Source organism: Chlorocebus sabaeus, chromosome 15 (assembly GCF_047675955.1).
Source record: "Chlorocebus sabaeus isolate Y175 chromosome 15, mChlSab1.0.hap1, whole genome shotgun sequence".
In the NCBI taxonomy this organism is placed as follows: Eukaryota; Metazoa; Chordata; class Mammalia; order Primates; family Cercopithecidae; genus Chlorocebus; species Chlorocebus sabaeus.
In genome coordinates, this window is record NC_132918.1 from 5,306,526 (window position 1) to 5,332,932 (window position 26,407).

Here is a 26,407-nt window from a genome sequence, read left to right on the forward strand (position 1 = left end):
AGGGTGGTCTTGCCCATCTTGCCCAGGCTGGTCTTGAACTCCAGGCCTTAAGCAATCCTCCCACCTTGGCCTCCCAATGTGCTGAGATTACAGGCATGAGTCACCATGCCTGGCCCATAATCCATGTACTGATGCTCACCTCAGTTCTCAGACAACTTGCTGCAGTGGATCTAAAGCAGAATGTTCTTGCGGCTAAGAAAGAGTAGATGATGAATAAAGCAGGCTGAGAAGTGTTGCATTGCTTTTGTTGGCATTTTTCATCCCAAAATTGCATAGTTCTCAAACTGGAGACAGTACAGTGTCACAGTAAGGATAAAAGATTCTGGATCCAGACTCAGTTTCCTCATTTGTAAAATGGAAGTGAGAATGCCTACTTCAGGCCACACGTGGTGGCTCATGCCCGTAACCCAGCACTTTGGGAGGCCGAGGCGGGTGGATCACCTGAGGGCAGGTGGATCACTTGAGGTCAGGAGGTCAAGATCAGCCAGGTCAACATGATGAAACCCTGTCTCTACCAAAAATACAAAAAATTAGCCAAGTGTGGTGGCACACGCCTGTAATCCCAGCTACTCGGGAGGCTGAGACAGGAGAATCACTTGAACCCAGGAGGTGGAGGTTGCAGTGAGCTGAGATCGTGCCACTCACTCCAATCTGGGCAACAAGAGCAAAACTCTGTCTCAAAAAAAAAAAAAGAAAAGAAAAGAAAAAAGACTAATACCTATTTCAAAGGCTAATTGTGAGAATTAAATGAAATAGTACTTGTAAAGTATATGGGACAGTGCGTGGCACATAATGGGCACTCAATGTGTGTGTGTGTGTGTATGTTTGAGACGGAGTCTCGCTCTGTTGCCAAGCTGGAGTGCAGTGGCGCGATTTTGGCTCACTGCAACCTCCACGTCCTGGGTTCAAGCGATTCTCCTGCCTCAGCCTCCCGAGTAGCTGAGACTACAGGCACGCACCACCATGCCCAGCTAATTTCTGTATTTTTAGTAGAGACGGGATTTCACCATGTTGGCCAGGCTGGTCTTGAACACCTGACCTCAAGTGATCTGCTCGCCTTGGCCTCCCAAAGTGCTGGGATTACAGATGTGAGCCACTGTGCCTGGCTTACAACATTATAATCTTATGCGACCACTGTTATTATACATGCAGTCCATCATTGACATAAAGGTTGTTATGTGGTGCATGATTGCATAAGGAAAGCTACTGCATATGGGCCACCTGGCAACAGGATCATTAGAAATATTCCCAGGGTCACTACAACAGCAAGTTTAGACAGTACTTTACTATGTGGCAGTCACTACGCTAAGTGGTTTACATCTTATGCACTCATGACACTTATGAAGCTATTCTACAGATAAGGAAACTGAGGCATAGAAACACTAAGAGTTATATGCTTGTAAGTGGCAGAGCTGGGATTCAAACCCAGGGAGTATGATTCCTTTCTGGAGAGCAGTTTAGCAATATGAATCAAAAGGAGGCTACACTTCCTCCCTGCATTAGTTGCTATTGTTTTGCTACATCCCTTCTAGTGGAAATACATAAATTTCCAAGACAGGCAGACTTGGGCTCAAATCTGGGTTCAATTCTTTATCAGCTGTATCATCTTTATCAAGTTATTTGAAAGCTCTGACTGTTAATTTTTCTCATCTATAAAATGGGAACAATCACCCCTGTCTCAGAGAGTTGCTGTGAGAATTAAATGCAACCACATATGATAGAGCCTGTTACCTATTTTTACAGTGCTCTCAGATGCACTAGGCTTGGCCTAAATGGACACTTTCTTTTCAAGTCTCTTTCATGACCCAAATTATTTTTAGACCCATAACCATCCCTCCTCTCCCTCCCTCCCTCCCTCCCTTCCTTCTTTCCTTCCTTCAAATTTTTAGAGACAGGGTCTGCTCTATCACCCAGGCTGGCATTATCAGAGCTCCCTGCAGCCTCAACCTCCTATGCTCAAGCGATTCTCCCACCTCAGCCTCCCAAGTAGCTGGGACTACAGGTGCATGCCATCACACCTGGCCTTTTTTTTTTTTTTTTCCCCATACAGATGAGGTCTCACTATGTTGCCCAGGTTGGTCTCAAACTCCTGAGCTCAAGTAGTCCTCCTGCCTTGGCCTCCGAAAGTGCTGTAGGCCTGAGCCACCACGCCCAGCCCCCCATAACTATTTCTGACTACATGTTAAATACCCTATGTATAAGAGCCTTGGAAGTTGCTCTATTTTATATTTCTATTTTCTTTCTCTGTATTTATCATCTTTGACTCTGTTTCTCTTTATTCTCCTATTCTCTCTCTCTTCTACTCTTCCTTTCCTACATGGATAATCTTTTTTTGATCTTTTTTTTCCTACTGAATAATCTTTTTTGGTCTTTTTTCCTATATGGATAATCTCATTTTTGGTCTAAATTGATTGTGAATTGAGAGGGAATGGACAATGGCTTGTGTGTTAAATTTACAAACACAATATAGTCATAAAGATTACAAGAAACATCAACGAGGCCTGGTGTGGCGGCTCATGCCTGTAATCCCAGCACTTTGGGAGGCTAAGCTGAGCGGATCACTTGAGGTCAGGAGTTCGAGACCAGCCTGGCCAACATGGTGAAACCCAGTCTCTACTAAAAATACAAAAATTAACCGGGTGTGGTGGTGGGTGCCTGTAATCCCAGCTATGCTGGAGGCTGAGGAAGGAGAATTGCTTGAATCTGGGAGATGAAGGTTGCACTGAGCTAAGATAGTGCCACTGCACTGCAGCCTGGGTGATAGAGCAACACTCCATCTCAAAAACAAAAGAAACGTCAATGTCAGTATAGATAAAGATGGAAGATGTGAACACTCATACATTGCTGGTAGCTTAGAAGTTGATACAACCTTTTTGGCAATATGAACCAAAAGGCATAAAAGTGTACACGCTCTTTGACCCAGAAAATGTACTTCTAGGAAATTGTTCCAGGAAATAATCATTATCCACGGGATATTTATATCAATTAGCTTTTGTGGTGTAACAAATCATCTCAAACTGGATTAAAATAACAAATATTGATTATTTCTCATGTTCTGTGATGCTTTGGGATTGGCCAGCTCAGCAGGAGCTGGATGGTTTAGCACGGTCTAGTATGGCTTCATTTCCATTTTGGGGCTTCAGCTGGGATGTCTGAACAGTGTCTCTGTGTATTATCTTCTCTTCCAGTAGACTTGCCCAGGCTTCTTCATATGGTGGCCTTAGGATTCTCAGCAACAAAGAAGGGGCAAGCCCCAGTACATAAACACTTTTTTTTTGAGACAGAGTTTCTCTCTTGTTGCCCAGGTTGGAGTGCAATGGTGCGATCTTGGCTCACTGCAACCTCCACGTCCTGGGTTCAAGCGATTCTCCTGCCTCAGCCTCCCAAGTAGCTGGGATTACAGGCATGTGCTACCATGCCTAATTTTGTGTTTTTAGTAGAGACGGTTTGTCCGTGTTGGCCAGGCTGGCCTCGAATTCCTGACCTCAGGTGATCCGCCCGCCTTGGCCTCCTAAAGTGCTGGGATTACAGGCGTGAGCCAACGTGCCTGGTCATAAACACTTTTTTCAAGCTTCTGCTTGCAACACATTTACCAACGTCCACACTGGGCAAAGGAAGTCACGTGATCAAGCCCATTCAGGGTTGGAGAAATAGATGCTACTTCTTGATTGGAGGAGGTACAAAATAATGTGGCCATTTTTCCCTACAACATTTGTTCATCACAGCACTATTTATAATAACAAACAAAAAAATTAGGAGGGAATTCAATGTTCATGAGTAGAGGGCTTGTTGAATCAAACATCCATACAGTGAGATGCTATGCAATGTTTACAAATGATAGACAAGAAGAGTTTATGCTGTAGGAAAATGTTCCCCACATACAGTTAAGTGGAGGAGAAAAAGGGTTACAATATCTCATTTTTATTAGGCAGAAGGTATAAAAGCATAGGTTAAAAAAAGAAAATTGGAATTGCCAGGCACAGTGGCTCATGCCTGTAATACCAGCACTTTGGGAGGCCAAGGCAGGAGGATTGCTTGAGCTCAGGAGCTTGAGACCTGGGCAACATAGTGAGACTTCATCTCTATTAAAAATTTTTAAAAAATTAGCCGGACATGGTGGCATACACCTGTAGTCCCAGCTACTCGGGGGCTGGGGAGAGAGAGGATCGCTTTAGCCTGGAAAATTGAGGGTGCAGTGAGCTTTGATTGTGCCATTGCACTCCAGAAGGGATGACAGAGTGAGACCCTATCTCAAACAAACAAGGCCGGGTGCGGTGGCTCATGCCTGTAATCCCAGCACTTTAGGAAGCCGAGGCGGGCGGATCACGAGGTCAGGAGCTCAAGACCAGCCTGGCCAACATAGTGAAACCCCATCTCTACTAAAACTACAAAAAATAGGCTGGGCGTGGTGGCTCATGCCTGTAATCCCAGCATTTTGGGAGGCCGAGGTGGGCGGATCACGAGGTCAGGAGATTGAGACCATCGTAGCTAACACAGTGAAACCCCGTCTCTACTAAAAAATACAAAAAACTAGCCGGGCGAGGTGGCGGGCGCCTGTAGTCCCAGCTACTCGGGAGGCTGAGGCAGGAGAATGGCGTAAACCCGGGAGGCGGAGCTTGCAGTGAGCTGAGATCCGGCCACTGCACTCCAGCCTGGGCGACAGAGCGAGACTCCGTCTCAAAAAAAAAAAAAAAAAAAAATACAAAAACAAAATTAGCCAGGCGTGGTGGTGGGCACTTCTAGTCCCAGCTACTCAGGAGGCTGAGGCAGGAGAATGGCATGAACCCAGGAGGCGGAGCTTGCAGTAAGCCGAGATCGTGCCACTGCACTCCTGCACTCCAGCCTGGGCGACAGAGCTAGACTCTGTCTCAAAAAACAAAAACAAAAACAAAAACAAAAAATACAAAAAATTAGCTGGGTGTGGTGGCGGGCACCTGTAATCCTAGCTACTCAGGAGGCTGAGGCAGGAGAATGGTGTGAACCCGAAAGGCAGAGGTTGCAGTGAGCCGAGATCACACCACTGCACTCCAGCCTGGATGACAGAGCGGAAACAAAACAAAACAAAACAAAACAAAACAAAACAAAACAAAACAAAAACAAGAAAAACAAACAAAAAACAAACCAACCAAACAAAAAAAGCAAACAAGATTAAGAATACATACAACAAAATGTTAATAATAAATATATCTAGTGATGGCATTATTTTTCTTTATGTTTTTCTGTATAATAATAACATTCCTATAGTCCAACATTTACCTAAACAATTTATATATATGTTCACTTATTTAATCCTTGCGATAGCCTATAAGATGGATTCTACCAATATCATTGTCCATATTTTAGAGATAAGGAACCTAAGACACAGAGAAACTTAATAACTTGTCCAAAGTTACAAGCAGGTAGAGGGCAGAGCCTTGATTTGAACCTAAACTTCCCGTTCCTAACTGTTACACTGTTCCCCCCCCCCTTTTTTTTTTTTTTTTTTGAGACTTGTCGCCTAGGCTGGAGTGCAATGGCACAATCTTGGCTCATTGCAACCTCTGCCTCCTCTGGGCTCAAGCGATTCTTCTGCCTCAGCCTCCAGAGTAGCTGAGATTACAAGTGCCTGCTGCCACACCTGGCTAATTTTTGTATTTTTAGTAGAGATGGGGTTTCACTATGTTGGCCAGGCTGGTCTTGAACTCCTGACCTCAGGTGATCCACCAGCCTTTACCTCCCAAAGTGCTAGGATTATAGGTGTGAGCCACTGCACCTGGCCCACTATTTTCCTTTCAAAGGCAGCTAATTTGTCTGGGGCTAGAGTATAATGTTTGATAAATGTGCTATATCACTGGTTTTAAGCCTTTAAAAATATATATTAAGGCTGGGCTCAGTGGCTCATGCCTGTAATCCCAGCACTTTGGGAGGCCAAGACTAGAGGTTTGCTTGAGCCCAGAAGTTTAGGACCAGCCTGGGCAACATGGTGAAACCACGTCTCTACTAAAAATACACAAAGATTAGCCAGGTGTGGTGGAGGATTCCCTAAACCATAGAACTTGAGGCTGCAGTGAACCAAGATCATGCTACTACACTCCAACTTGGGTGATGGAACTGAGACTCTGTCTCAAAAATAGTAATATTAATAAAGAAAATAAAGCAATAAAATTTAAAATATATTTAAACCTTTTATTGCAAATGTAATATACTCTAGAATTACATTGAATAAAATATGAAATTCATTCTATTGGGATCCTGGTGCCATCCTCAGAGATAACTATCATTTGCAGTTAGGTATGTATCTTTCCTAATCAGTCTGCCTGCCTTTCTTTCTTTCTTTCTTTCTTTCTCTCTCTCTCTCTCTCTCTCTCTCTTTTTTTTTTGAACAGGTTCTCACTCTGTCACCTAGGCTAGAGTGCAGTGGCGCAATCTCAGCTCACTGCAACCTCTACCTCCTGGGCTTAAGCAATCCAGGTATATGTGCTCACCACCATGCCTGGCTAATTTTTGTATTTTTAATAAAGATGGGGTTTTGCCATGTTGCCCAGGCTGGTCTCAAATTCCTTAGCCCAAGCAATCCACCTGCCTCAGCCTCCCAAAGTGCTGGGATTAAAGGTGTGAGCTACTGCGCCTGCCCAGATCTTTCTTTTATGTGCATTTATGTTCCTACCTATACTATATGTATATATGTGAATGTAGGTGTGTATACATATGTGAGTGTGTGTACTTTTCCCACATATGTAAAATTCTACTCTAAACTTGTTTTTTGGTGACATTTTGGCAGGTCTTGAGGATTTTACCATGCCTGTTCACATAGATCTTTCTCATTCTTTTTTTGGTAATTGATATAGTTTAGCAGTGTCCTGAATCTTATACCTTATCTTGAATTCCCGTGTCGTGGGAGGGACCTGGCTGGAAGTGATTGAATCACGGGGGCAGGTCTTTCCTGTGCTGTTCTCGTGATAATGGGTGGGTCTCATGAGATTTGATGGCTCTATAAGGTAAAGTTTTCCTGCACAAGCTCTCTCACTTTGCCTGCCGCCATTCATGTAAGACATAACTTGCTCCTCCTTGCCCTCTGTCATGATCGTGAGGCCTCCCAAGCCATGTGGAACTGTAAGTCCATTAAACTATTTTTCCTGTATAAATTACCCAGTCTCAGGTATGTATTTATCAGCAGTGTGAAAACAGACTGATACAGTAATTTATCAGTTTCTTTTAAATAGAATGAGTCCTAGAAATACCCTCATGGTGTGGGCTTCCATCAGGTGGATAGGGTAGGACCAAAGGGCCCAGAAAGAATCTAAGGAAGGAGAAACATGATCATAAGAAATGATAGTAAAAATACTACCCCACCAAAAAAATATACTTTTTTTTTTGAGACAGAGTCTCACTCTGTCATCCAGACTGGAGTGCAGTAACACAGTCTCGGTTCACGGCAAGCTCCGCCTCCCGAGTTCACACCATTCTCCTGCCTCAGCCTCCTGAGTAGCTGGGACTACAGGCGCCTGCCACCATGCCTGGCTAATTTTTTGTATTTTTAGTAGAGATGGGGTTTCACCGTGTTAGCCAGGATGGTCTTGATCTCCTGACCTCGTGATCCGCCCACCTCAGCCTCCCAAAGTGCTGGGATTACAGGTGTGAGCCACCGCACCTGGCCTATATTTTTTGAGATGGAGTCTTGTTCTGCCACCCAGGCTGCAGTACAGTGGCTGATCTTGGCTCACTGCTACCTCTGCCTCCCAGGTTCAAGCAATTCTCCTGCCTCAGCCTCCCCAGTAGCTGGGATTACAGGCACCCACTACCATGCCCAGCTAATTTGTGTACTTTTAGTAGAGAAAAGTACAACATGGGGTTTCGCCATGTTGGCCAGGCTGGTCTCGAACTCCTGTCCTCAGGTGATCCACCCCCTTTGGCCTCCCAGAGTGCTGGGATTACAGGTGTGAGCCACCACACCTGGCTTACCCCAAAATATTTCTAACAGCTTGTATTTGTTTCTTAGGGCTGCTGTAACAAAGTACCACAAACTGGGGGCTTAAAACAACAGAAACTTATTCTCTCACAGTGCTGGAGGCCAGAAGTCCAAAATCAAGGTGTTGGTAGGGTCAAGCTCCTTTGGAAGACTCTAGGGAAGAATTCTTCCTTGCCTTTTCCAGCTGCTGGTGGCTCCCAACAATTCTTGGTGTTCTTACCTTGTAGTTCCCTTACTCCTCACTCCTATCTCTGTGTCTTTCATGTGGCCTTTTTCCCTGTGGGTCTGTCCTCTTCTTATAAACATATAAGTGATTGGATTTAGGGCATACCATAATCCAGTATAACCTCATCTTAATTTATTTTTTATTTTTATTTTTTTCTTTCTATATAAGACAGGGTCTCCCTATGTTGCCCAGGCTGGTCCCCAACTTCTGAGTTCATGGGATCTTCCTGCCTTGGCCTTCCAAAGTGCTAGGATTACAGGCATGAGCCACCATACCCGGCCTATATTTTATTTTATTTTATTTTATTTTATTTTATTTTATTTTTATTTTATTTTTTGAGACAGGATCTCACTCTGTCACAGAGGTAGAGTGCAGTGGCACAATCTGGGTTCACTGCAACCTTTGCCTCCCAGGTTCAAGCAATTCTCCCACCTTAGCCTTCCTAGTAGCTGGCACTACAGGTGCAAACTACCATACCCGGCTATGTATTTATTTATTTATTTATTGAGGCTGAGTTTTGCTCTTGTCGCCTAGACTGGAGTGCAATGGCGCGATCTTGGCTCACTGCAACCTCTACTTCCTGGTTTCAAACGATCCTCCTGCCTTAGCCTCCAGAGTAGCTGGAATTATAGGCGTCCACCACCAAGCCCAGCGAATTTTTTGTTATTTTTAGTAGAGATGGGGTTTCTCCATCTTGGCCAGGCTGGTCTTGAACTCCTGACCTCAGATGATCCACCTGCCTGGGCCTCCCAAAGTGCTGGGATTACAGGCGTGAGCCACCAAGCCCGGCCTTGTTTTTGTTTTTGTTTTGTTTTTTTTTTGTAGAGATGGGGCTTTACCATGTTGCCAGGCTGGCCTCAAACTCCTGGACTCAAGCAATCTGCCCATCTCATCCTCCCAAATCGCTGGGATTATAGGCATGAGCCACCTAGCCTGACTGTACCTTATCTTAACTAATTGTATCTGCAAAAGCCCTATTTCCAAATAAGGTCACACTTTATTTATTTATTTATCTATTTATTTATTTATTTATTTTTTAGACAGGGTCTTGCTCTGTCACCCAGGCTAGAGTTCCGTGTGGTGCAATCATAGCTCACTGTAAACTAGCTCCTATGCTCAAGTTATCCTCCTACCTCAGCCTTTCAAGTAGCTGGGACTACAGGCATGCCACCACCATGCCTAACTAATTTTTTTTTCTTTTTTTCTTTTTTTTTTTTTAGTAGAGATGGCATCTCACTATATTGCCCAGGCTGATTTTGAACTCCTAGGCTCAAGTCATCCCCTGGCCTTGGCCTCCCAAAGTGCTGGGATTATAGGCATGAGCCACTGCACCTGGCCCTGGGTCACACTCTGAGGTTACAGGTGAACACCGAATTGTTGTGGGAGCCCCTATTCAATCCACTACAGGGGTCTACAGTTTCCACTTGACTAAAAGTGTCATTAATACTCAGTTGTCAAAAGGCATGTTATTCTGTTTGGAGCATGTGGAGCAAGTATACTAGGTTTGAGGGACTTCCAATTGAGAGACTCAACACACTGTCGCACAACTTCATACAAGCTTTATTTCATTTTAGTGTGAAAATGTATTTTTCTCTCATGGGAAGGATGCAGAATATCAGGATTTTATTTTATTTTATTTTATTTTATTTTATTTTATTTTTGAGACAGAGTCTTGCTCTGTGGCCCAGACTGGAGTGCAGTGGCCGGATCTCAGCTCACTGCAAGCTCCACCTCCCGGGTTTACACCATTCTCCTGCCTCAGCCTCCCGAGTAGCTGGGACTACAGGCGCCCGCCACCTCGCCCGGCAAGTTTTTTGTATTTTTTAGTGGAGACGGGGTTTCACCATGTTAGCCAGGATGGTCTCGATCTCCTGACCTCGTGATCCGCCCGTCTCGGCCTCCCAAAGTGCTGGGATTACAGGCTTGAGCCACCGCGCCCAGCCCAGAATATCAGGATTTTAAAGAGAGGAGCAGAATTTAAAGAAATCCCCACATTTTTACAACATAGCTGAAGCTTATATATTATAATAGTACACAGGTTTGTACTTAGGACTTTTGCTTTAACCATGATCCAGCAGGGACGGGAATATAATTATTTAAGAAGGCTGTAACCAAGTGAATTCTGGATTAAACTGTCATTTTTCCAATCTCCCTCACTGTGCAGAGAGAAAAGAGAATTGTTTCAATACTTCACACAATGCTCTTATCTCATCCTTGGCAAGAACCCTCATGCCTCTTCTTTGGCCCTTTAGGTGAGGGGCAGCTCACTACCTCCTGAGACAACCCACTTTACCCCAGGACAGTTTCATCGACAAAACTGTCCTTTTCTTTCTTTTTTAAGTCAGGGTCTTGTTCTGTCACCCAGGCTGGGGTGCAGTGGCACCATTATGGCTCACTGCAGCCTCAAACTCCTGTGCTCAAGTAATCCTTCTACCACAGCCTTGCAAGTAGCTAGGACCACAGGTGTGTACCACCATGCCCGGCTTGCTTATTTACTTAGAGATGGGGCCTAGTTATGTTGTCCAGCCTGATCTCCAACTCCTGGCTTCAAGCGATCCTTCTGCCTCAGTCTTCTGAGTTGCAGAATTCATAGGTGTGAGCCATGGTGCCCAGCAAAACTTTCCTTAATAAGTAGGTTTTATCACCCCCATGCTTCAGACTAGAACATGGGGCTTAGAGAGATATCATATCATGCAGACACATGGTGAAAACACTAGAAGGATATATATATAAAAGATGTTATAAGGCCAGGTGCAGTGGCTCATGCCTATAATCCCAGCACTTTGGGAGGCCGAGGCGGGTGGATCACGAGGTCAGGAGTTTGAGACCAGCCTGGCCAACATAGTGAAACTGTCTCTACTAAAAATACAAAGATTGGCAGGGCACAGTAGCTCACACCTGTAATCCCAACACTTTGGGAGACCAAGATAGGTGGATCACGAGGTCAAGAGATCGAGACCATCCTGGCCAACATGGTGAAACTGTCTCTACTAAAAATACAAAAATTAGCTGGGTGTGGTGACACCACCTGTAATCCCAGCTACCCAGGAGGTTGAGGCAGGAGAATCGCTTGAACCCAGGAGGTGGAGGTTGCAGTGAGTCGAGATCGTGCCACTGTACTCCAGCCTGGTGACATAGTGAGACTCCATCTCAAAAAAAAAAAAAAAATAGCTGGGCATGGTGGCGTGTGCCTGTAGTCCCAGCTACTCGGGAGGCTGAGGCAGGAGAATCGCTTGAACCTGGGAGGTAGAGGTTATGGTGAGCCGAGATCATGCCATTGCACTCCAGCCTGCGCAATGGAGCAAGACTCCATCAAAAAAAAAAAAAATAATAATAATAATAAAAAGATGTTATGTGATTTTCTTAATTTTCCCCCAAATTTTTTTCTTCCTTTCTCTCTCTCTCTCTCTCTTTCTCTCTTTCTCTCTTTCTTTCTTTTATTGAGATGGAGTCTCGCTCTGTCACCCAGGCTGGAGTGCAATGGCCCAATCTCCACTAACTGCCACCTTTGCCACCCTAGGTCAAGCAATTCTTGTGCCTCAGCCTCCCAAGTAGCTGGGACTGTAGGTGTGTGCCACACCTGGCTTTTTTTTTTTAATTTTTATTTTTAGTAGAGAAGGAGTTTGCCATGTTGGTCAGGCTGGTCTCTAACTCCTGACCTCAGGTGATCCACCCACCTCAGCCTCCCAAAGTGCTGGGATTACAGGCGTGAGCCACTGCACCTGGCCTCCTAAAATGTTTTAAGTACAAACGAATTAATTTTTTAAAACCATGATTATGGGTCCTTCAGTTCAAGGTCACTGAGAAAGTGGGAGTCAGGATTGGAACCCATTACTGGACAACTTCCAGTGGATGTGGAATTTTCTGGATTATCTTTCAGTGACCCCAATCTTCCACCTTTATTGTCCTTCCAGTTTCAGGGCTCCTCTCACTCCAGGCTGGGCCTCCACCTTCGCTGTGGCCCTCATTCCAGAGACTAGGACAGAGCAGAGGAGGGCTTCATAGTGATGGGCCCCCAGGCCTGGGGCCTTAAGTGAGGCTGGCATCAAGGCATCCTGTGGCATAGGCCTCCCCATCCAGTTCTCTGGGCAGCCACCACTGCCTTTGTCCCTCTGTCCCTGGTATTAACACCTGGCAAGGAAGTGTTGGAAGGAGACCCACTACAAGGCAGCCTCACCAGCTGTATGATTTGGTTATTTGGCCATATTAAGGAAGGAAAGCGCGTCCGCCTGGAGTGTGGAATGAACGTACAGATTGATTATTACCCTTATCAGCGCTGCCGTCACTGTCGCCGCATGTGAGACACCCCCTCTTCCCCAAGGCCAGTGATTGCGCCAGAGCTCCTGCGCGCTGGCAAGCAGGTGACGCCGCGGGTGACGGCCAGCCAGGGCGGAGGTTGTGGGGGCGGGAGGCAAGGGGAGAAGAGGGCATGTTCGCGTCGGTGAGGCGAGAACTCACCCGTGGTCCCAAGCAACGAGGGCGGGGGGCACCCTCCATCTCTACCGCACTCCCTCAGGGCACACACTGGCGCGCTCCGCGTCCTCAGGTGCTCCGAGCTTCCCCGCGTCACCAGCAGCCAGGGCGCCCCCCGCGACGCCGCCATTCATTCCTCCTACACTGCGAGCGCACCACTCCAGAGCCGGGGGAGCTGCAGGGCGCGGCGGGCTCTTAGAATCCGCATTTCGGCGCCAGCCACCGGGCTAGGGCTGGGGATGTCTGCCCTGGTGCGCGCTGCGTCGGCCCAGTTACTATAGACCCCTCCCAGGAGAGACTGAAATACCCAGATTCAGGAGACAGAGATACTGTGGCACATAGATACAGGAGCCAAGAATGGAGATAGATAGAGAAAGGTAAAGACACTTAAGGGACAGGCATAGACAAAGGCCATAACACAGCGAAAGAGATATGGGGCACAGAGATCGAGATACAGACACTTAGAGATGGACTGACACATATAAAGGTGGAGAAAGAGACACAGACGGGCAGTCAGAGACGCACAGACCCTGAATATCTACTTAAGACCAGCAGAGCAACTAGTATAAGAGCGCGCCAGCGGCGAGGGCACCATCCACTGGCCCGAGCTCTTCCCGCGCTGTGGGTTCGTGCCTTCCCCAGTCACCCTGTACCCGAGTCTCCTCCCCACGCGTTTCCCGCTCCCCGTTTTCCATTGCCAGCCCTGCGGCCGCCTTCCCGCCCCAACGCGCCTGGTCAGCTTTTGCCCCCCTGCTCCCAGTTCCCCTTGCACGCCTCTTCCAGCCTAGGGGTCAGACCCTCCCCCAAGCTCCTCCAGTACCAGGCTGGATCCCACCCCCCCTCCGGTCCCGCCTCTCCCCGCGAGGTCCTGGCCGGGTTGGCTGGTACTATTCCCCAAGACCCACGTGCCGGTCATTCCCCGCCACAGTGCAGGAACCTCCCACTCCAGCTGCCTCGGCTCCCGGGGTAGCTGGGCGCGCTCCTGCCCCCGGCCCCGCCTCTTTCCCCTGGCCAGTGCCCGCCCCGCCTCTACCGCGCCCCGCCCGCCGTGCTCTGCCGCAGTCGGGCGCTCATCGTCATTCCGCTCTTGCCGCCGCCGCCGCCACCCCCGCCCCCCGCCCCCGCCCCCGCCCCCGCCCGGTCCCCGCCACCGCCGCCGCCGCCGCCTGCCCAGCGGCCCGGGAGGCGGAGGCGCGGGGGAGGAGGCCCCGCTTGGCTCCTCAGCCCCGGATGCTGCATGACTTCATCCTTCCGCCGGCTCCCCTGCTGAGCTAGGGCCGGTCCGGCAGCAAGCCCGCCGCCCGCGCCCGGCCGCAGTCCCACTCCCGCCCCGCGCCCACCCCGCGCCCGCCATGTCCGAGATCCTGCCCTACAGCGAAGACAAGATGGGCCGCTTCGGCGCAGACCCCGAGGGCTCCGACCTCTCCTTCAGCTGCCGCCTGCAGGACACCAACTCCTTCTTCGCGGGCAACCAGGCCAAGCGACCCCCCAAGCTGGGCCAGATCGGCCGAGCCAAGCGAGGTACGCGGCCCGGGCCCGGAGTCGCCGCCTGACCCAGAAACCCTCCGCCGGGCGCCCCCCGGCTGCCGTTCCCCGCCGAGTGCCCGCAGCTCTTGCCGCAGACCAGCGCACCAGCCGCTCTCCGGCCCGGGCTGGAGGGGGGGGGTCCCCGCTGCAGTGTGTGTCCCCCTCTTCCCTTCTCCCGGGAACACGGTGCCCCGGATTCGATGCTCGCCACCTCTGGAAGCAGAGCCCAGGCACCCGGGCGAGGGGGAGGGGCCGGTCGGGGCATTTGGGGCTGCTTGGAAGTGGGAACACGGGGTAACGGGCTGATTCTTTGGGATCAAATACTGAGTCGGTGGACAATACGAAGAACCTTTGGGTCGAGAGGGGCGTCTAACAAGAGAGGGGAGGAGGCCGGGGGTCCGCTTGTCTTGGTTGTTTGCATGGGGAGGGGAGCTCTGTTGGTGCCAGGATCGGAAGAGGGGTTCCAGCGGCGAGAGGTCTCAGGTTGAGGAGAGGGCTGGACCAGCTGGATACTCGGTTTGAGCCCCATTTGAGGAGGGGGATCTGTTGAAGTGCGGGTTGAAGAGGGGGATTCCATGAGCAAGAGGTTTCTGATCAACTCAGAGGGAGGAAGGCTCAGGTGTCAGGAGGGCTCGCACTGGGAGGCAGAATAGCTAGAGCCTTTGGAAGAGGGGCGTTCCGCCATCGGGAGGGGAGGGGGTCTGTGGGACCGAGGCTTGGCGACAGGTTGGGTCTCCAGGAGAGTTCGGACGGGGAGGACACCACAGCGCAGGGTTCCGAGGGGCGTCGCTGAGCCACGGGCAGTAGCTGCGCGGGACGCTAGGACGCGGGTCTCATTCTCGCCGCCGCCCCCCGAGGCCGCGCGGCTGACGCGCTTTCTCCCTGCGCAGTGGTGATCGAGGATGACCGGATAGACGACGTGCTGAAGGGGATGGGGGAGAAGCCGCCGTCCGGAGTGTAGACGTGCCGGCTCGGGCGGCGGGCTCCGGGCCCAGCCTCGCAGCGGCCAGGAGCGCGGGCCGGCGATGCGGCTGCCGGCGCCCCCCGCCCCGGCCCAGGCGCCCGCGGGCGGGGGCTGCAGGGCCGTGCGGCCGCCGCCGCCAGGCACTCCGGAGCTGTCCGCTTCAGCACCACGGCGGCCGCGGGTAGCGGCGGCGCGGACCCGCCCGGAACCCGCCGCCGCGCTCATGCACTTTAAAACCTCGGGCCGCAGCCCCACCCCGCACACCGGAACGGACACGGAGACCCGCGGCCCCCAGCCCCCTGCCCGCCCCCTCCCGCACGGCTCCCCTGCCCCGCCCCCCTCCGGCCAGTCTGGTCTGCAGACCGGGCGGCCGCCGGTGTCGGACCGCGAGCGGCCAGGGATGTTTGGCTGCGTACTTGCATGAGCTTTCTACCCACCTGAGCCCAGTCCTCCGGGCCGTTCCTCACCCCCACCCCTGTCTGGCGTGACCCCAGCCTCAGCCTCTTTCTAAGGGACTTCCTCAGCACATTTGTATTTTTATATCCGACTCTTTGTTTACTGGCTCTGCTCATAGTTCCTGCCCTCCCCTCAGTCTCGGCCACGCTCTTCTGCGCCTGGCAGATAGGATGGGTGTTGAGGCTGGGGTGAGACAAGCCCCCCAACACGGTTACCAACCACATGGCCAGTCTGCCCAGGCCTGACCCAAGAAGGCTCTCTGGCAGACCCCTTCTCCCCAAGGTATCATCACCTTCCAAGGGCCCAGATCCGATTTTACCTTGGACCCCTGCGTCTTGCCCCTGGGAACCCAACTGGGGACTGCTCTGCACCTCTGGATGACATCTGTGCCCTGGAGATGTTCTCAACCCAGGGGTGCCCTTTGTAAATGCTCCTCCATCCTCACTGTACCAGGAGTGTGTGAATAAACACAGACCTCCCTGTGTGTGTGTGGCCACTGCTTAGGTCTCAGGAGCCAGGCCAAAATGGGAGGAGGGGCAGGTACTTGGGAATCTCAGGTGCATGTTGCTGGTGAGGGATGGTTGTCAAGACAGACAGGCAGGCCAGCCTGGCCTGGGAACATCATTATGATGTGGCCTCCTTGGGTACAGATACAACCCAGGTGGGACTGGTCACCAGTGTTGGGGATGGAGCTGGGGTGAGAAACATAAAGCAATCTAGGTTCAAAATCTGCAGTCTCCTGTGGAAAAATCAAGGCTAGATGAGGATCAGTAACAGGCCCCAGGGACAAAGGTCTCTAGGCTGGCTGGTGTGCAGAGGGGTTATGCTGAGCTTTGCCCCAGGGGATGCATCACTGCTGGCTTGGTGTGGTGGCAGAGGACGTTGGGGAACCCAGGAGAGAACTGAGGAACCCAAGAAAGAAGCAAGAAATCTGGGATCTAGTTGGAGATGGGCTGTATTGGTTCATGTGGGTTCGCTCCCACCCTCTATCTTAAGCATGAGGCCCCTGGGATGTAAGCACCTTGGACCCAACCCCAAGTCCTGAGTCAGGAATTCCAACTACCTGAGGAGCCCAGGGCAGAATGGCAGGAAGGGTGGACCATGCTCTGGCCTCAGAGCTGAATGGCACTAAGGAAGTCCTCATTATCTGAATCCTGAAGGAAGCAGGGTGAGGTGGGAGGTCTGGGGGGTGAGAGGATTTGGGCCCCCAGAGCCAGCTGGGCCACACTGAGCTCCCCGCCCTTGTGCATGAGGTAGAGATGGAAGTGGAAACTGCTGCCATAGGTAGCATGCCTCAGGGACCAGCCATAGCAGGCTTGGGCATAGTGTCTGGTCCGAAAGTGGGGGGCAGCAGAAGTCATTGAGATGAACCGGCCTCCAGGGACCAGCACGCGGCTCACCTGCAAGGCAGACACAGAAGCCATTGATGAGAAGTGGATCTTCAGGTTCTCAAAGGTCAGTACTGCTCCAGATGCCCTCCCAGTCAAACCTCAGGAACCACCCCTCATCTGTAGCTCAGGCTTTCCATGGCAAAGAGTGAGCCACTTTCTCTGCCCCGGTCATTCCTTGGGATTAGGGCTATATTCTATTCAGGGAGGGGTATAGGAGTGATATCAGGTACAGGGGCACCACTTTCCTATAACTGCTCACCTTGGCAGTCTCTGTCACCCATCAGGAACCTGGCTACCGCATCCCTATGGCAACCTGGTAGCCACACATCAGCCTTTGTGAGCCTGGCTATTCCAGTCGCCTCTATAATCTCAACCCCGCTTAACCCTTCCCTTCCTTCAGAGAGCCACACTCCTGAGGGCGACCCACTACTTACTCCAAAACATGCTTCTGGCTTCTGATTTCTTCCAGTCCCATGAAACCTCAACCCCACAGCCCCACCTATTGATCTGCCTTCCTGTCTTGTTGCTCCCTCACCTCACTCAACACCTGGTCCACAGTATGGAAACCTTCAGAGGACACGGTCCAGGGATCTTGTTCCCCAGATAGCAGGGCATCCAGCGTGCCCTTCTCGAGCACCACATCAAAAGAAGCACTGGGGAAGTCCAGCTTCCGCACATCCATGGTCTCCCAGCGCAGCTGCGGCACATGGACATAGCGAGCCTGCATGGCAGCCACCACGACTGACGAGTAGTCCACACTGGTCACATCAGGGAAGCCTCCAAGGAACAGCTCGTAGCTCAGGGCACTGTTCCCACAACCTGGGGTGGGAGGGGATGGGTGGCAAAAGAGCTACGTTAGTTTTGGTTCTCACCTCCCCCTGAATATCTATCCACTCTTGGCCCCGTTTTCTCTCAGTCCAAACCCTCCAGTACTGAGAGGAGGTGGTAGAGTGCAGAAAAAGCACAAGCCTTGGAATCACACAGGCCTGGGTGCAAACCCTGGCTCTCTCACTCCTAGCTGTGTGGGCTGGAACAAGTTGTTTAAATACTAGAAACATGGATTTTTTTTTTTTTTTTTTTTTTTTTTTTGAGATGTCGCCCAGGCTGGAGTACAGAGGCACAATCTCAGCTCACTGCAACCTCCACCTCCCGGGTTCAAGTGATTCTCCTGCCTCAGTCTTCCGAGGAGCTGGGATTACAGGTGCGTGCCACCACACCTGGCTGAAACTTGGATATCCTATTCAGAAAAATGAAGATAATAATACCTAGGCCATATGAAGGATGTGATGCATTAAACTTAAAAACTAAGAACTAGGGGCTGGGCGCGGTGGCTCACGCCTATAATCCCAGCACTTTGGGATGCTGAGGAGGGTGGGTCATCTGAGGTCAGGAGTTCAAGACCAACATGGAGAAACCCCATCTCTACTAAAAATACAAAATTAGCCAGACTTGGTGGCACATGCCTGTAATCCCAGCTACTCGGGAGGCTGAGGCAGGAGAATCGCTTGAACCCAGGAGGCGGAGGTTGCAGTGAGCCAAAATCATGCCATTGCACTCTAGCCTGGGTGACAAGAGCGAAACTCCGTCTCAAAAAAAAAAGAAAGAAAAGAAAAGAACTAAGAGCTGTAGAGTAGCTGAAGGAGCTCTAAAGTTAGGAGTTCAGAGATTAAGGTTCTGATATTCCTAGTCACACAGCCACAGCAAATCATTCAACTCTTTGAGCCTCAGTTTCCTCAAATTCAAAATGGGGATAATACTGGTATCATTAGGACCGCAACATCATTGGTAGCATAATAATGATATAAGTTAGCATTATCCTAATCCCCAGCCTCTTAGAAAACCTTAGAAGGTATCAATGCTGGGAAGACTTCATGTTAGGGGTTATTCTACTTTGTTTTCCAAAACAGAATTAACAAGTGAAGGGGAAACTAGGTGGGGACACACAGTGGAGCCAATTACTTCCTTGCGATATTTTTTTGTTGTTTGTTTGTTTGGTTTGTTTTGTTTTTTGAGAGAGAGTTTCATTCTTGTTGCCCAGGCTGGAGCACAGTGGCGCAATCTTGGCTCTCTGCATCCCAGGTTCAAGCGATTCTCCTGCCTCAACCTCCTGAGTCGCTGGGATTACAGGCACGCACCACCACGCCCAGCTAATTCTGTATTTTTAGTAGAGACAGTGTTTCACCACGTTGGTCAGGCTGGTCCTGACCTCAGGTGATCCACCTGCTTCGGCCTCCCAAAGTGCTGGAATTATAGGCACGAGCCACCACACCTGGCTGCAATTCTTAACGTATGTATTGAGCATTACATATTAGGCTCTACCAATGAATAAATGTCCCTGTCCTCAAGGAGCTCCTGCTCCAGTAGGAGGAACAAATGTGTAATCAGACAGTTGCTGCAAAACATGATGAGTGTTTCAATAGGGACAGGCTGTGAGAGCACACAGGAGGGTCTGGACCTCACCTCAGGTGAGTCAGCCAAGAGTTTCCAGGGAGCTGACAACCAAGCAACGTCTTGAAAAACGGAGTCTTGACAACTTCCCAGCACTCTGGTGGGAAGTGCCTGGAAAGCAGTCCCAAAGTGGGTAGGGTCAGGATGGAGAAGGGATAGAGGTGAGAGGAGTGGATGTGGATCTATAGTCCAAAGGGCATGACTTCCTTAGAAGATCCAGTGGCCTCTTCTAGGCCCTCCTATGGCCAGTCCCAGCTTGAGAATGGGGCTGAGTGACAGTTCTTGACAGCCCCAGGCTGGGGATCTTCAGCTCTTGGGATTAGGTTTCCTTTAATCCCCACTTGCCTCCCTAAGAGGATCACAGGATCAGCAGTTGGGATAGCCCTAATCTATCAGGGTTTGGCACCCGGACAACGTGCCCAGAAGCAGCTGGCTGCTCCCCAGCTGCCCCTTCTCATGTTCCTCTTCAAGCCCTGGGGCTCAAGGAAAACTATCTTACCTAGGAGAACCCAACACGTGCTTCCCAAAGTTGAAGCCACAAAAAGCCCTGGTAGATACAGCACATGGGATGGGGGTAAGGGTGGCAGAACCCGACTTAGTTCCAGGTTGAAATCCCACTGGGTTTGCTGACCCACAATCCCTTCATTAACCCCACACCTGACCTCATATACCTGTAGAGCTCTGCCAAACTGTGGACAAATCCAGATTTCCTTCCTTTGTTCTCCTTAGCACAGGATGGCATCTTCCAAGAGAACTTTACCAAAGGTGAAGGGGGAACAAAAGCTGACGACTGGGGCAGTCATGCTTACAAGCAGTGACTTTTGATTCTGTTGACTCAGAGATTTGGGGCCAGCAAGTAAGAAGGGGCTTGGGAAAGCCACTGCCTTCCAAAGTGGGGCCTGAGGGAAGTAGAACCTTGGAGAATTGATCCATATCCAAGAATACATCACATGAGGGCCCAGAGCTGTGTGGATCCTAACTCAACACCAAGAGACTGAAATATAAGCCAGAATGCCAATTTACTAATTTATAACAAGAAAAATAGCCATCACGGAGACTGGAGTTGAATCCTCTGGCCAGTCCCTTTTCTCTTTATAGGAAATCTAAATTGGAAGTCAAATTGATTCCAAATTAATTTTTTTTTTTTTTTTTTTAAGACAGAGTCTCACTCTGTCGCCCAGGATGGAGTCCAGTGGCCCGATCTCAGCTCACTGCAAGCTCTGCCTCCCGGGTTCACGCTATTCTCCTGCCTCAGCCACCTGGGTGGCTGGGGCTACAGGTGCTTGGCTAATTTCTTTTGTATTTTTTGTAGTAGAGATGAGGTTTCACCATGTTACCCAGGATGGTCTCCATCTCCTGACCTCGTGATCTGCCCGCCTTGGCCTCTCAAAGTGCTGAGATTACAGGCGTGAGCCACCATGCCTAGCCGCTTCCAAATTAATTTTTGATTATGATCAAAAGATTCCAAAGGATCCCTTAAGCATAGGAGTTCAAGAGGCTGCAGTGGGCCAAGATCACACCACTGCACTCCAGCCTGGGGACAGAGCAATACCCTGTCTCTAAAAAAACAAGAAGAAGATTCCTACAGAGCATGAAGTCAAGCAAGCACAGCAAATCAGAAAAGCACAATAACAGCCAAGTGGGGCCAGCCATTCATATATATTCATTTGCTATGAGGATATTTTAGCCATAGGGACCAGACACACGAGTCCTCCAACAGGGTACTCTGTTCTCTGAACAGTCCTGGATAAACTGCTTCTCTGATTCCCATTTTCAATAAAAATAATAATAGCTAACAGTCATTGAACACCAGGTACTATGTTAAGCATTTATAAGAATTATTTCAGTTTACTTTCACAGTAGAGCCATATAAAGGATACTATTGGCTGGGCACGGTGGCTCATGCCTGTAATCCCACCACTTTGGGAGGCCAAGGCGGGCAGATCACTTGAGGTCAGAATTTGCAGACCAGCCTGACCAACATGGTGAAACCCCATCTACTAAAAATACAAAAATTAGCCAGGCGTGATAGTGGGCACCTGTAATCCCAGCTACTCGAGAGGCTGAGGCAGGAGAATCGCTTGAACCCATGAGCGGAGGTTGCAGTAAGCCAAGATTGCACCACTGCACTCCAGTCTGGGCAACAGAACGAGACTCCGTCTAAAAAAAAAAAAAAAAAAGATACTATTATTACCATTCCCATTTTCTGCATGGGAAAATTGAGGAAAGTGGTAAGAAACTTTCTCAAGGTCACATAGTCAGTGGAAGAGCCAGAATTTGGACACAGGTCTCTATTGCTCCAGAGCCAGAGCTCTGAAACCACTGTGTTCAACTGCCTCCCAGTTTTCAAGAGGCCCACTCACCTTCAGTTGTGACATCCCATTGTTAGCTATGTCGATATAACCATAAGGCTATATAATTCACAATGTAGTCATTTTACCAGTTTTAAGAGTTCTAGGTGCCTCCCTACACCCATCTGTGTGGTGTCACAAAGCACACTCACTTCACCACTTACTTGCTGCATGACAGTAGTGGACACTGTCAGTGTCCTGACTAGATGCTCTGGGAGTCTTTTTACCCATTTTACTTTTTATATCCCTAGGTTTTGGTGTGTGTTTGCTTCTAATGGTGTACATCTGTGACTCTTCAGCCTGAAACAACCTTCAGGGAAACTTCGCTTCTTTCCTTTCCCTGTTCCCTCTAGCTCTTACCAATTCTCCTGGGAGCACATTCCTAACAAGTAACTTGGACATGAATCCTCATCTCAGGATTTGCTTCTGGGGAACTCAGTCTAAGACAGTGAGTGGCAGGGGTTGCCAAATGCAGCTTGCCACCTGTTTTTGTAAAGTTATATTGATACATGGCTATTCTCATTCACTTTTTTTTTTTTGAGATGGAGTTTCAATCTGTCACCCAGGCTGGAGTGCAGTGGCACAATCTCCGCTCACTGCAACCTCTGACTCCCTGGTTCAAGCAATTCTCTTGCCTCAGCCTCCGCAGTAGCTGGGAATAAGGGTGCCTGCCACCATACCCAGCTGATTTTTATATTTTTAGTAGAGATGGGGTTTCACCGTGGTGGGCAGACTGCTCTGGAACTCCTGACCCAGGTGATCCGCCCGCCTCAGCCTCCCAAAGTGGTGGGATTACAGGCGTGAGCCATCCCGCCCGGCCTTCATTCACTTTTGTATTATCTGTAGCTGCTTCTCCACTACAACAGCAGAACCGAGTCATTGTAAAAGAGACTGTGTAGCCTGCAAAGCCTAAATTATTTACTTGTTTGGCCATTTTCAAAAAAAGTTTACAGACCCCTAACCTAGAGTAAGTCTCTTAATACTTTTGACTTGCCTTTAGGGATTGTCATAAGGATTAAGTAAGTTAGAAAGGGCCCAGCACGTTCTCTGGCTCTTATCAGGCATTCGACTTAAGTTTGTTGAGGTGGGATGTAATGTAGAGTATTCCCCAAGTTGTGGGTCCTGTTCTTATATCTTGGCGATTCTAGAAATTCCCCTTTTGGTTTTTAGACTTTTTGCCCTTCCTATCCAGAAAAGGATAGTTCCTAGTCAAGCAGATTTTTTTTAAAGTATCAGTTTGGTGAAAAAACAATCAAGTAGATTTTAAGGCAGTGCTACTCTGCCAATCACCAGCATAAGAATCTGCTGTGAAGCTTGTTGAACATACAGATTCCTGAGACCCACATTAGACCATCCCTGGAATTAGAATCTCACAGTGCAATCTAGCTCTCCAGGCAATTTTGATACACACTAAAGCTTGAGAAAACATAGATCTATGGTAAATTGATAAATAAGTGCAATGGTTTAAAATCACAGATTCAATAAAGTGTTTACTTGTGGGGAGAAGGGGTTTTAGGAGGACCACACAGAGAACCTTGAATATACTTTTCATTTTGCCAGGCATTGTTTTAGGTATACTTCATGCTCATTTAATCATCTTAAAGCCCAATTAATAAATATGCTTATGTTTTTAAGGTTGAGAAAATGGAAGCACAGAAATTCAAGTATTTTGTCCAGGATTACACAGCCAGTATAAGCTGAGCCAAGATTCCAACATCATTCACTGACTCTAGAGTCCAAGATGGTTTTTTGTTTGTTTTTCATTTTGCTTTGTTTTGAGACAGGGTCTCATTCTGTCACCTAGGCTGCAGCCCAGTGGAGCCATCGCAGTTCACTGCAGCCTGGATCTCCTGGCTCAAATGATCCTCCTGCCTCAGCCTCTTGAGTAGCTGGGACTATGGGCACAGGCCACCATACCCAGCTAATTTTTATTTTTATTTATTTATTTATTTATTTATTTATTTATTTATTTATTTATTTATTTTTTGAGACGGAGTCTTGCTCTGTAGCCCGGGCTGGAGTGCAGTGGCTGGATCTCAGCTCACTGCAAGCTCCGCCTCCCGGGTTCACGCCATTCTCCTGCCTCAGCCTCCGGAGTAGCTGGGACTACAGGCGCCCGCCACCTCGCCCGGCTAGTTTTTTGTATTTTTAGTAGAGACGGGGTTTCACCGTGTTAGCCAGGATGGTCTCGATCTCCTGACCTCGTGATCCGCCCGTCTCGGCCTCCCTAAGTGCTGGGATTACAGGCTTGAGCCACCGCGCCCGGCCTATTTATTTATTTTTTTGAGTCAGGGTCTCACTCTGTTGCCCAGGCTGGAGTGGAGTGGTGCAATCTTGGCTCACCGCAACCTTCACCTCCTGGGCTCAAGCAATTCTCCTGCTTCAGCCTTCCAAGTACCTGGGATTAGAGGCACGTGCCACCACACCTGGCTGATTTTTGTATTTTTAGTAGAGACAGGGTTTCACCATGTTGGCCAGGCTGGTCTTGAACTCCTGACCTCAAATGATCCACCCGCCTTGGTCTCCCAAAGTGTTATGATTACAAGCATAAGCCACCACTCTGACCTAAATTTTTTGTAGAGATGGGATCTCACTATGTTGCCCAGGCTGGTCTTGAGCTCCTGCACTCAAGTGATCCTTCCACTTTGGCCTCCCAAAGTGCTGGGATTACGAGCGTGAACCATGAGCCCAGCCCACAGTCCAGGTTCTTTTTGTTTTGTTTTGTTTTTGAGATGGAGTTTTGCTCTTCTTGCCCAGGCTGGAGTGCAATGACACGATCTTGGTTCACCACAACCTCCACCTCCCGGGTTCAAGCGATTCTCCTGCCTTAGCCTCCCAAGTAGCTGGGATTACAGGCATGCGCCACCACACCCGACTAATCTGTTGTATTTTTAGTAGAGATGGGATTTCTCTATGTTGGTCAGACTGATCTCGAACTCCCGACCTCAGGTGATCTGCCCGCCTCAGCCTCCCAAAGTGTTGGGATTACTGGCGTGAGCCACCGCGCCCAGTCTAGTTCTTAACCACTAAATTATACTTTTTTTCTATCCCTAGTAGTGTTCTATTTCTCAAACTGAGTGGAATAGACACACACATTAGATTTGTTATTTATACCTTACATATGTACTATATTACATATATCTTTTATTTATTAAAGACGTCACTTAAACATACAAAAAGGCTTTTACAAAGAGCAAAGTAAAAACGACAATTGGAAGAAAACCTGTTGCTCATTCAAACTTTACTAGCGCCTCCAAGGTCGACAGTAGGACAGAACCTCAAGAGGACAGCCGAACACCCCAGAGCCCTACCTTTCCTCCAGCACGTCTTCCCTTTGGGGAATCGCATCACCTGGGCGGCAATCTCCCCTCCACCCTTAGAGGGTGCTGTTCTCACTCTCTAAGGCATAGGACCAAGTTTCAGATAGGACTCTCTCTAGATGACTCTGGCTCCCAGTGCCCAGGGGTAAAAAGAAAAGCGCTGGGCATTATTCTCGAGGTGCCTGCGTGTGCCGCCTCCGATGTGAACTCGCAGTCCCATTTCTAGAACTGAATCTCAAGTTCAGAACCAGTTCATGACTTGTCCCAAGTTACACAAGTCAATTAGCGCTAGGACTTGAACTAGGTCCTCTGAGCAATTCGGTCCCCAAGGCTGCCTGCCTCCCGAGGGTCCGGACACGGTCTTCTTGGGTACTCCCCACGTTCAAACCCTGAGGGGGTGTCTTTCTCCCGAGGGCCCCGGGACCGACAATCTCTTACTCCTATTTGCCTTGACTAAATACAGCCGGGACTCTGAAGGAGCTGGATCTCGCGTCCCAAGTCAGGCGTCCTCCAAGAGGGTAGACAGGCGGGAGGAAAGCGGACCGGGCCAAGCCCGCGCGGCGCCGGTCCTGCCAGCTCTACCTGGCGGGGCCGCGCCGGGATTACCCACCTAACACAAGGATACGGTCCTCGGGCCGCAGCTCCGGCTCTAGGAGGGCACGGAAGGAGGAGAAGTCCCCGAACCAATCGTAGGGGGCAGAATTGGCTGCGTCTTGGTAGCGCTGATCCCAGTACTGGACTTCGCGGTACCCGCAGTTCCGCTCCGGTAACTCCGGCGGCGCTCTACCGGCCCCTGGAGAAGCCATGCTCTCAACTGCGGGGACTGCCAGAGCCGCCGGCCCTTCAGCCAATACGGAACGCAGGATGCAGAAGGCTGGGCCCTGGTGTCTCCGCCCACCACCTGCAGTTGCTCAACACAAACACGTGGAACTTCCGTCCTTTACTAAGCGCTCTTTGAAGAATCCTCCGGCTGGGAAAACCATCGTCCAGACCCTGAATCCTCCGGCTGTATTGCCAACTCATTTCCTAGAGCTGCACTCATGGTGTCAGACTCACGTGGGCTCATCACTGCGTCCTCTCATATTTTCAATGTGAATTACTTCTATTAGGGAGTCTGAAAATTAGTGAAAGGTTCATTTTTCTCAGCATCCAGAAGGCTCTAAGCAGAGGCAGGAGGGGCGCGAACAGGGGCTTTGCCCTCCTGGAGAGACAGCATGAACACAGATGTTCCCAGCGTAGGCGAAGTAGAACGTTGGCTTCAGGGACTGTAGGGGAGGTAGGCAGGAATGTTGCTTTTCTGGAC

The 26,407-nt window shown here is 49.6% G+C and overlaps 2 protein-coding genes across 2 annotated transcripts; one reads left to right on the forward strand and one right to left on the reverse strand.

Moving 5' to 3' along the window:
• Positions 1-13,725: 13,725 nt before the first annotated feature.
• CAMK2N2 (calcium/calmodulin dependent protein kinase II inhibitor 2) lies at positions 13,726-16,078 on the forward strand. The gene is made up of 2 exons (XM_007971907.3): positions 13,726-14,168; positions 15,065-16,078. Exons 1-2 carry the CDS (start codon positions 14,000-14,002, stop codon positions 15,133-15,135), a joined length of 240 nt encoding a protein of 79 aa, XP_007970098.1. The 5' UTR covers positions 13,726-13,999; the 3' UTR covers positions 15,136-16,078.
• Positions 16,079-16,531: 453 nt separating this feature from the next.
• EEF1AKMT4 (EEF1A lysine methyltransferase 4) lies at positions 16,532-26,254 on the reverse strand. Its single transcript, XM_007971906.3, has 3 exons — positions 25,715-26,254; positions 17,521-17,804; positions 16,532-16,994 (listed from the first exon to the last, which is right to left on the reverse strand). Exons 1-3 carry the CDS (start codon positions 25,908-25,910, stop codon positions 16,707-16,709), a joined length of 768 nt encoding a protein of 255 aa, XP_007970097.3. The 5' UTR covers positions 25,911-26,254; the 3' UTR covers positions 16,532-16,706.
• Positions 26,255-26,407: the final 153 nt, after the last annotated feature.

Coding starts and splice junctions, on each gene's coding strand:
- EEF1AKMT4 (XM_007971906.3), bottom strand. CDS start 25,910: ATGGCTTCTCCAGGGGCCGGTAGAGCGCCGCCGGAGTTACCGGAGCGG. Junction 17,805..25,714: donor GGACCGTATCCTTGTGTTAG/GTGGGTAATCCC, acceptor CTCCCACCCCAG/GTTGTGGGAACAGTGCCCTG. Junction 16,995..17,520: donor TGGACCAGGTGTTGAGTGAG/GTGAGGGAGCAA, acceptor TCTGCCTTGCAG/GTGAGCCGCGTGCTGGTCCC.
- CAMK2N2 (XM_007971907.3), top strand. CDS start 14,000: ATGTCCGAGATCCTGCCCTACAGCGAAGACAAGATGGGCCGCTTCGGC. Junction 14,169..15,064: donor GATCGGCCGAGCCAAGCGAG/GTACGCGGCCCG, acceptor CTCCCTGCGCAG/TGGTGATCGAGGATGACCGG.